We start from the raw sequence: 10777 nt of genomic DNA, 5'->3' as shown, positions 1-10777 counted from the left end.
AAAATATTTGGAATAGGGATTGTAGGGTAATTTTTAAAGCTGCTTTCTTTGGAAAGAAGCATTTTTGCTCTACAAATGTAAAAGCGACATTTTAAGAATCTCACTCATTTATTTTGCAAAAAAAGAGAGCCTTCCTTCTTCAATTTTTTCCCCAGTTTGAGAGCAGCCCAAGTGGGTGAGATTTTAAATGTCTCATTGGTACTGCAAAAAAATCTTTCCTCACAAAAGAGAGAGAGAGACTTTAAACATTGCCCTTCAAATTAAATCCCTCCTCTCTCAGTATGAATGTAGGACCCTGAGCTGGTTGGCTCAAAATGAAATAATCTGTCCAGAAAAGTGCGTTTGCGATTTGTTGTTTAGGGGACTTTGGAAGACAGCTATGTTTGGGGTCCTCCCTCACTGGGCTGAGCTGGGAGTGGGTAGCACGTGTGGGGTCTGGTGTAGCTGGCTGCTGCTAAGTTGAACTCTGCCTTGGAGCTTCGGGTTCTCTGCAATCGCATGGGTGTCTCTGTGGAGTAATATGCTTCAGGGCTGTGGTTTTATTGCAGATAAAGGCCCCCTTCAAAAGCTGTGTATCAAACCATGGAGGCAGATGAGGGATTGATTCTCAACGTGAGTTCTCTGCCTTCCCCAGAGTCCCACCATTCTGCAGGACACAAGAGGTGCCGCAAGCCACTGCCCAGCAAGGACAAGTGGGTATGTTTAGCTCTTCATCCGAGTCTGATACAAACAGAAAAAATACTTTGATCAAACTATTCCAGAAAAGAATTCAAATGCAATATTATAAACCTAAACTGCTATGGCTTGTGATTTGCAGCAAGTCATTCCCTCTTTTTTTTTTTTTTTTTTAAGATTTGAAATAAGCATTAGTTATAATTCACTTCTCTGTAACTGGGTCCACTGCACCCCGAATCCCTCCAAGTTTAGTATGGATGATGGGATCTTGGTTCTGGGAACGAGGTGGTTCAGATAAGTGAGGTTTGAATCAGGGATCACATGCGAATTCTCCCAAGGCCAGGTGGCTCAACAAAATACAGTAGGACTTCAGTGCTCGGTCTCAGCAGTATTTCATTGTTTAATTCTGCTGAACTGACTAGCTTTGAGGAAGCTATTTGGGTGTCTACAGTCTGGGGGGAAAAGGACATCAGAAGTAGACTTTGAAGTCTGATCTTAGAGGATCCTGCTGGTTCAGCTTCCACTGATTACTCAAAGATTTTGGTCTCCCTGGTATTTTTGGATAATTGAGGTTGCACTGTCGTTAAGGTTACATATGGACTTTCATGATGAATCTCTTTTTTTCAATCACTTGTAACTTTCTCAGAAACTTTGCTTTTGGGCTTGAGTCTTTCTATGTTTGGTCTCAGTCCAAAGGAGAGTTTTATATTATTTGTTTGATTCGGTGAGACTCACTAACACAAACCAGTACCAACAGTATGCTTCCCTTATGCCTAATTTAAAAGCCCCCAACTTTATAAAAACTGCCTGATCCTGCAATGCTCACTGCTTACTCACTCAAACCTTCCCATTGTCTTTAGTGCAGCTACTGATGTGAAGAAAGACTACTCAAGTGAGTAAGGGTCTCAGGATTTGTTCTTTAGGCCCCAGTGCTGCAGCTGGATCTGCCTGGGCACATCATTGTGGGGCTCCGCACAGACACAGCGGTCTGCCCACACATGTATGTAATTGAAGGATTTTGTCCTGGTTCCTTGATCCTGCAATCGATCTGTGTGGACAGGGGCCTGGTCGTAGCACCACTGACTTGGCTCTGTGCGGACGCAGAAGTCCTTCATTGCAGGGTCAGAGCCTTAGGCCCATTAAATTCAATGGGGCTGTTCACAGGGTTAAAGCTAAGCACGTGCACACGTGTTTTTGTCGGATTGGAACCTTAGTTTGTGAACTCTTCAGAGTAGGGACTTTGTCATAGTCATAGAGGTTAAGGCCAGAGGGGACCACAGATCATCTCGTTTGACTTCTGGTATATCACAGGCCACCACCAGCACCCGCAGTCTTCATTTGTCTTGAATAGTACTGAGTGTAGTTAACAAATGATAATAAATATTGTTAATATATATATATATATATATATATATATATATATATAGTAATCATTGTGTAGTCTGCAAAGAGATTCCCTTGTGACAGGTCTTGATCAATAAATTAAATGCTGAAAGGGCTGCACAAGTATCCACATCCAAGAAAATTTATAGCGCTAAATCTTGTGCTTTGGAGTCTGTTGGTTTCCACCCCCATGGATGGAATTTGCACCCATGCTGAGTACCGTTGAAGTCAGTGTGTCTCTACGTGAGTGCAAAGGTCTGCCCATGTAGATCGGATTTTTGGATTAGGATCGTTGGCTGTGACTGTCGAAGTGAAAGAATACATCATCTGATGGGCATGATTTTGAAAATGTCACGTGTGAGCCTCTTTGTAACTTAATCCCTTTAGAACTCTGGGTGCTAGGAAGATTCTCAGCAGGCTACAGGCTGCCGCTTTCTCAGTTTATAATTTGTTCTTGAGTCATTTGAAGATTGTTGAATTTTGTGTAAATTTTCAAAAGTACCTAAGTGACTTAGGCACTTCTGAAAATTGCATAATCAATGGAATTATAGGATTCAGTTAGCAAGCTATTCCCCAGTAGAGGAGAGAATTCTGAAATAAGTTTTTTAACATCATGAGCAAATGACAATATCTTCTTAAGCACTGTGAGAGCATGATGGTTTTTAAGCGGATGCAGACGTGTTAAAATTATTAGTAGTAGTATGAAAATGTGTGTGATGTAAGTGTTTGAGGGCATGGAGGTTATGCTGATATTAGAAGGGGCACATAGGAGTGGGTTTGTTGACATCTTAACTGCCTGATTGGGGAACTTTTTTAAGAAAAAAGTGTTACGTTGACAGTCCCCCTCTGAATTTCAGCACATTTTGGACGAATGTATAAGATGTTGGACAAGATTAAATAAGATAAATCAATGGGGGAAATGACATGGAGGGATAATAAAAAATATTTAAAGAAAAATTGATGTGCAGTCGTCTTAAGACTTCTGTTAGCCATCTATGAAATAAGGGCCAGACCCTCAACTGGTGTAAATTGACACAGTTCCATTGATGTCACTAGCATTGCATTGATTTACACCAGATAAGGAGCATGCCCTAGGAGTTTGTTTTGTAAAGGCCAATATAATTGAAGAAAGAAAGGCAGAACATAATAAGGGGCTTGAAAGACATGTGCTGAGAAGGCTGGAAAGATTGCAGAATGAAATCCAGAATGTGGAGGATAAGGAGGAAATATAAGGACGAGTAGAGAAAGAATAGAGGATTGCTCAGTGAGTTAAGGTGATTCAGAAAGTTTTCAGGTATGTAAGCAAAACGACGTGACTGATGTAGGACATGCATGAGATGGTGAAGGACATTCAGCGATGGAAGAAAATTAAATTAATTGTGTGCCTCAGTATTGACAGAGGAATATGGGGCGAGCAAAAACATTTCCAAAAGGAAGCAGAAGGAATTTCAAAAGAAATTAGGATCACTATAGAGCCAGGAATAGAGAGATCAGAATTCCTGAAGTCTGATGGAAGCACAGGTCAGAATCAAGGAGGATTCATCCCTGAAAGAGAGAAAGAAAGACGAGGGGTTGAGGTCTGGCTTCAATTTGATCATGAGATTTGCACAGCAATGCTTTGGATTATATATATTTTAAAGAGGGTACTGTTCAGTTACTATAGAAACTGAATCAGATACAGTAGTGATGGGCACCAAAATAAGAATTTAGATTGTTACTATTTTATTACAGTCCCTGCTCTGAAGAATGTGAACAGATCCAGTTGTAAAATCAAACTCTGTTCTCTATACGTGGTCATGAAGGTTCCAATAGGAAGAGATTTGAAACTCTCTGGGGCCTTAGGAAGGGTATAATATTGCATAGTTAATCCTTATGTATTAATCCATCCTGTTTGTTTGCTATCACTGAAGCAACCTAAAGCTCTGAAAAGGAAGCTCCAATGGGCAGACGAAGGCGCACCTTCAAAGCAGAAACACAAGTTGTCAGTATCCCCAATCAAGAAATGCACTCAGGAGGCTAACATCTGCGTGAAGGGAAATTTGTCATCAAAATCTCCTCCAAAGAAGCACTCGGCTGACAGACAGAATGAGAGCCTAAGTAGCAGACCTTTCATTAAGACGTCTTGTCTGTTTAAAAACAACCCTGAGATTCCAGAAATTCGCAGGTATTTTAAACAAACAATCCCACACACCCCACTAAAATGTTATTGATTTATCACCCTTATATGTACAAAGTATGAGGCTTTGTCCTTTTTCCCCCCATTGCTATGTACTTGCAGTCTCATCATCCATCTGGTATGGTGGTTTTCAGCCATTTCTAGACCAGGATCCCCCACCCATGTACCTTGGTTCTAGCCAGGCGCCTTCTCCCATTTCACAATCTGGGAAGGTATAAGAACCCATGTCAAATAGAATAGGAAGGGCAGGGTAGTTGTGACCCCCATGCTGAGAGCCTCTGATCTAATAAGGCAAAAATCCTGATTCTGCTTCTGCTGAAGTCAGTACGAGTTTTGTCATTGAATTAAGTGGCAGATGGAAGAGTTGGACCTAGGGTTGGTTGGTATTTTCAAAAGACCCATGGCAGAGAGTGGTCTCAAACCACTCAAATAGACTGTACCTCTCCCTAGATTTATAACACTGTAGCCTGGAGACCATCCTGGTTTGCCCTATGGATTTAACCTGGCTCTAAACTGTTTTATTTCTTGGATGGTCCTTTATGAATCCCATGCCCTTTGGTGGGGTAGGCCCTCAGGAGCAGGAGTATTGTAATAGGTTCCCTAGCTGCTGTTAACAATGTACTGATTAGGTAGTTTTCCTTCATTGTCTGTTGTCGTGCTGGATCGTGAAAGGAGGCTTTAATGGGAGCCCCTGTAAAGAAAAAGCAGCATTAAGTAAGGGGTCAGATTCACTTTTGCTGTCTCCAGAAGGTGCAAATTACATTAGGATTCCACCAATAATGGGGGATTCCCCTAGAGGGTGCCCTAGGGATGTGCTGAATCAGCATATTCCATGCTGGCCTGACCATGTCCCTTCCCCAGGCAGATGTCTTGTTCCAGGCAGACTTTCTGCCACTGGGATTTTTGCATTGGAACCCAAGCTTGACTCTCCTATGAATCTGGCCAGTAGCCTGTGGGTGTTTGGAACTGTCTCAAGTTGCTTTGGATTATTTCTCCTAACTTGCAGAGGTGGAGTGAAACAGGTGCAGGAAAAAGTTTTCACTTCGGATTCATTCAGCCAGCTGGACCTCCATCCCCATCTGGTGAGTGCTAGATGGGCAACAAGGTCATTGTGTAGTGGTGTAAGGCTGTTTTACAGAGTTGTTTTTAATGGGTCTTTGTTTGGGAGGGTTTGTGCTTTTATACGTGGAGATGAACTTTTGGAGGATATCCCCCTGTGAAGTGAGACAAGCTCCCTGTAGGAACCGCTCCTGGTGACTCCAATTAGCTCACTAGTGATGTTGCCATCTGAGGGCAGCTTTTGCATCAACCTCCCAATCAGTACCCTTAGCTGTGCTCCATCCAATGTCAGCAACCCACATCAACGCTACATCCAGATGCCATTTCAACACCAGTAGCCCATATCCCCACCAGTCCCAGGTCATCTTTCTCAGCTAACACCAGGTCCAGCTGGCACCCGATCCCACTGCATCCAAACACCTCCCATGGTTTCATGTGGGTTGCCAACCAAAATATGTTGAGGATCACTCTGAGGCCATGATTTGATAGCATGTCATGACCCGTCAGGATTAATAACATTTTGAGGGACTAACAGGAATACTTGTAGGACCAGTGAACTTTTCCAAGCACTTGCCTGGACTAGTGATCAGAGAGAGGGAGAGAATACCATGCTTTGGGGTGTCTCCCTCTCCTGCATTGCAAAAGTCATGAAAGTGAGTACTATAGAATTAAAACCTTTTAACACTGTATTTATCTCTTTAGGTTTCCACAATAACCACTGTCTTGAAGCTGTCTAGTATGACCAGGTAAACTAACCTGTATAAAATACTTTTCACTTCTGTAGCACCTTTCACTGGATGATCTCCAAGCACTTTACAAACGTAATTAATTCATAAGCCCCCACAATTCCTGTGAAAGTCTACGGGAGCTGTGAGTGTGCCGCACCTCCAGAAAGCAAGCCATAAAGTAACTTGATGTAGAGAGTCATTGGCAGCGCTGGAAATGGAACCCAGGAGTCCTGGCTCTTGGGCTTTAACCACAAAATCATCCTTATTTCTATTTAGCACAAATAACATTTTTCTGTTGCTCTATTTTCACGAATCCCCATTTCTGGTGTAGTAATTTTCAGCAATAACTGGGAGAGCATCCAGGTTGTGTAAACCCAGGTACATGGTTTTGAAACAATTGAAGGGTTTTAAAACCTCACATCTTTATTAATACTTTGAGACTGGTTTGGTGTTCTTAATTTGTGTTCTTTGTTACGTAGTGTTCAGAAGCAAACTATTCCTGTGCTGCTAAAAGGCAAGGATGCACTGGTGAGGTCCCAGACAGGGTCAGGTCAGTATTTAATTGACAGTGTTCCTTACTCGGGCACAATATCATTTGGATTACATATACTTAAACTAAGCGTTACGTTCACCTGTTACAGTTTGTGAAAATGACAGACCAACAACACTGGCTAGAGACAGGCACACTGTAGATATGGGGTGTGCAGATTTCTTCCATGCAGCTCCACCAGTGTATCTCAATCATGACATGCATCTGCCAGCTAGTCCCAAACCCAAGGAGCCCAGCAAAGGCCAAAGAAGAAGCCACACTCAAGGGGACCAGTGGATCCAGGCTGCACGCAGTGTCATATTTTGAATACCTGCTCAGTCTTTTGTGAGCAGCATCAAATTTTGCCGATTCACATAGGTGGGGCTGGAAAGAGTATCACCACGTTTTTTCTCCCAGTCTGACCCCATGACCCATCAAGCTTCCCATTTGAGGTTTCTGGCCTCTGACCTCAATTTAGGAGCAGTGGGATCTCTGTTTTTTCATGATTCACTTAAGAACATAAGAACGGCCATACTGGACCAGACCAAAGGTCCATCTAGCCCTGTCTTCTGTCTTCTGATGGTGGCCATTGCCAGATGCTCTAGAGAGAATGAACAGAGTGGGGCAATTTTGAGTGACCCATCTCCTGTAGTCCCATCCCAGCTTCTGGCAGTTGGAGTTTTAGGGACACATGGAGCACAGGGTTGCGTCCCTGACCACCTTGGCTAATAGCCGTTGATGGACCTATCCTCCATGAACTTATCTAATTCTTTTTTGAACCGAGTTATACTTTTGGCCTTCACAGCATCCCATGGCAGTGAGTTCCACAGGTTGACTGTGCATTATGTGAAAAAGTACCTCCTTTTGTTTGTTTTAAACCTTCCTCCGATTCATTAAATTTGATTTCCCATCACTACTGAAATCTACAATTTCTACCAGTTTTAAAATGACATAAACATCTTGTTGTTTTTCTTACTAAGGTAAAACTCTTGCCTATGGCATCCCCCTTGTACAGTCCTTGCAGGGAATGAAGTCAAAAATACAGGTATGTACCATAGAAATAAGTGTGCTCTCTTTTATTTTCAAAGCAATAAAAATAAACTACAGCTGGTGCACTGAGGTCAGTAGTGTCTCTTCCTGTTATGATGGTTAAGCAATCTCTCTCCCTATTTAGTTATGACATTTTGGAATTTGGCCTACATGACCCTCGTACTCTGTAAATATAAAAGCAATATAAGAAAAATATTAAGGGCTATATGTTCCCCTACACTTAATGTAGCACAGAGGGTTGATGAATGGGCCAAAATCTTAAGGTGGGGAGTAGGGGAAGGGAAATATCTGTGTAGTGGGAAAGGTGGTTACATGGCAGATGTCCTCCACCACTCCTGCACAGCTACCTCTTTCCTTTCTGCAGCAATAGAGCCTGGCTCCATGTTCCTGAAGCGGGAAGAGTCGGGAAACAGCTGCTTTATCTTATACGTTCCCTCTCAAGTCCATCAAGAGTTGCCATGCTTAAAGCATTTGGAGGTTGACACTTCTAGGAGCAGCAGTAGCTCCCTCTCCGTGGTTTTTCAAACCCTGGTGGGAGTGGTCAGTGCATGCCGGGAGGCTAGCTTCAGAGCATGGCAGTGGCTCAGAACTAGGGTGGAGGTCCAGAGACTTGCAAAGGCAGGTTCCTGGTATGCTTTCTCCTCTTCACATCCTGGCCTCCATATATTTCAACAGCCTCTCTCCATTCAGATCATCATGTTGACCCAGGGGATGGTGCTGCAGATCCGTCCTCCTGTTTTGTGCCTCTTTAGGATGTGACAAGGGGGATTTGTTCTGAAATTGTTTATGGGTTGAAATAATTGCAGAACAGCCTGGGTTGTCACTATCTGTCTCTTGTGTGTCTAATTGTTTCTGTGCATCAAATATTAGTGTATTTCTGCAGACTAAGAAATAATATGTGAAATTGTATAGATCATATATAACAGGTGTGAGTAACATAATAAAATCTTAGCTACATGATCAGCATGGTGGATTTCACAGTGCAAAAAAGAGAAGACCATCCTCTGCTAACATTTAAAGGTTGTTAGCACCAGGGAAGGAAAAAAGATTTGTTTATGATTATAAGTAGGAGTAATGGAATGACACTGTGCAAAAACAAATGTAGGTTGAATATCAGGGAACAACTTCCTAACAGAGCTCTGCCGTCTAGTAGAAATTCACTAGAAGCCTTAAGGAAAGTGATGGAATCTCCATTGCTTTGAGTCATTTCAGACTGGACTGGGCAATGCAGTGAGGGGGACAATTCTGTCTTGAACCTTCGTAGGATTGATTTCGTGAGCGAATAGCCACCTTTGTCTTCTACGATTCTCTGAGTTCACGGTGCATTCTGCTCAATGGTACCCTGTCTCTTCTATTTGCAGCGCAGTGATGGGCCTTATGCACTTATATTAGTTCCAACAAGAGAGGTAAGTTAAGTCGCCTTTTTTCGAAGGTTCATGCAGGCATTTTAGAGTTGTGGTTCTTGTTACTTTCTCAGGCCCTGAGTATTTGGCCATTGATTCCAGGAGGAGCAGGTTTGGGCTCTTGGCAAGCTCAAGAGTGCTCGTGAGCCGTCTTAGCTAGTGAGAAGTTTACATGAAAACTTTCAAGTGCAGGAGAGTTCAGTGCTTCCTGCCCTACGCTCTGATTTCCACCCTAAGTTACATTATAACAACCTAGTTCTTGCTCTGTGATCTTTTAGGGATATCCTTGATTTTATTCCAGTGCCGAGGGGTAGATTTTCAGGTAGAGATTCGTGGCTCGTGTCATTGCCAGGAGGAATTATTGGCCGAATTCAACTCCTGGCATAAGCATTTGCGACTCCATTGCAGGGAGCGGAGTTGTGCCCACAACTCCCAGTGGTGATCTTTGGCCCACATGGTCTCCAGATCCCCCACATGGAAATGTTTCTTCCCGGGATATCCCATATGATCAGCTGGCATGTTACCAGTTAGTGGTGAACTATAAAGAGAGGCAGTCCAATCTTGATTTCAGTTCTGTACCCCATGTGTTCCCTTCTATCAAAGTCTCCCTGTCATCTTTAATTTAACAAAAAGTAAGCATTTAAGAGTGAGAGATTTGGGAAGCCCAGTGGGACAGTTTGGTGGTTCATCTCTTCTCTCCTTTCCAATCCTTCACTCAAATCTTCCTCTTCCAGTAAGAATATTTGCTGTCAGTATGAAATGTTTTCTCTTGCCTTCAGTGCCATACAGAAGTAAGCTGGGGAGAAACATCCAAGTTTCCCCTTGTGTTTAAGAATTGGTGGCAACACTGGAAGCTCCTTGGCTTAATACATAGGAAGGGAGAAATTTGTCTAGTATGGGAAGGGAGAGTTTGAGTAAAATCAGTGCTGCAAACGCAACGGTTTATACAGACATTCCTGTTGATTTTTAAAGCCCCTTTTCAAATCCATCAGTGAATGTATACGCAAACCAGGAGTTTGTTTGTTCTCTGAACTCTTGTTTGATTTATTTTATTTGCCTTACAAAGGCAATTTCAGAGCAGAGTATCAATGTTTTCCATATCAAACGCTAATAACTTCCATGTGGAGAATTGATCACAGGTAACTAGTTTTGGGCACAATGTTTTATGCAACCTGCATTGCAGTATCTCAGCTCAATTCTGGGAAGGGAGAAGGCTCTGAAGCTATTTTAAATTTTTTACAGTGGCAAACTTTCTGATTCCCCAGGATGCTGCATAAATACTAAGCATGTTCATAAAATGGATTAAAGGGTTGCTGTTGAGTACATTTATAAAGTTAGTCTGTGATTACAATTGGTATTATTTTTACTTTCCAGGGTTTGTAATGGCCTCTTTGAAAGTTTGGCAAATAAATAATATTTAGCACTTGCCCACGTTTCGTCAGAGGAATTCAAATCATTTTACCCACATAAATAAGCCTCACTCATATACATGTGCAACGTGTGCTCGGTAAATGTTATCCCCACTTTGCAGGTGGGGAAATGAAGTTGCAGAAAGGTCACATGGCATGTCCTCGGTCGCACACTGAGTCAGTGGCAGTGCTGGGAACGCAACCCACAAGTGCTGGCTGCCAGTCCACTGCTTTAACCCATGGTTTACACTCCCTTTCTCTAACAGTTTTCTCCTGGAAGACATTCCATATTATCCCACACTGGTTTTAGTGAAGGAAAACCCAGCATGCCTTGGATAGTTTCTTTCTTGTGCATCAGCATCACC

General features: G+C 42.6%; 1 protein-coding gene across 4 annotated transcripts in view; it reads left to right on the top strand.

Annotated features, from left to right (window-relative positions):
- Positions 1 to 397: 397 nt before the first annotated feature.
- Positions 398 to 10777, top strand: part of DDX31 (DEAD-box helicase 31) — a 73372-nt gene continuing 62992 nt past the window's right edge. For all 4 annotated transcript variants that reach the window (XM_048823117.2, XM_048823118.2, XM_048823116.2 and 1 more), the window contains exons 1-7: positions 398 to 696; positions 3969 to 4222; positions 5241 to 5316; positions 5996 to 6039; positions 6501 to 6571; positions 7531 to 7595; positions 8962 to 9006. In XM_048823117.2, coding sequence (XP_048679074.1) covers positions 583 to 696; positions 3969 to 4222; positions 5241 to 5316; positions 5996 to 6039; positions 6501 to 6571; positions 7531 to 7595; positions 8962 to 9006 — 669 coding nt within the window. In that variant the 5' untranslated portion in view covers positions 398 to 582. The remainder of the gene's footprint in view (positions 697 to 3968; positions 4223 to 5240; positions 5317 to 5995; positions 6040 to 6500; positions 6572 to 7530; positions 7596 to 8961; positions 9007 to 10777) is intronic.

The sequence above is a fragment of the Caretta caretta genome, chromosome 16 (genome assembly GCF_965140235.1).
Source record: "Caretta caretta isolate rCarCar2 chromosome 16, rCarCar1.hap1, whole genome shotgun sequence".
Taxonomy (NCBI): Eukaryota; Metazoa; Chordata; order Testudines; family Cheloniidae; genus Caretta; species Caretta caretta.
The sequence above is the reverse complement of the archived record's forward strand: the minus strand, read 5'-3'. Positions and strand labels throughout refer to the sequence as shown.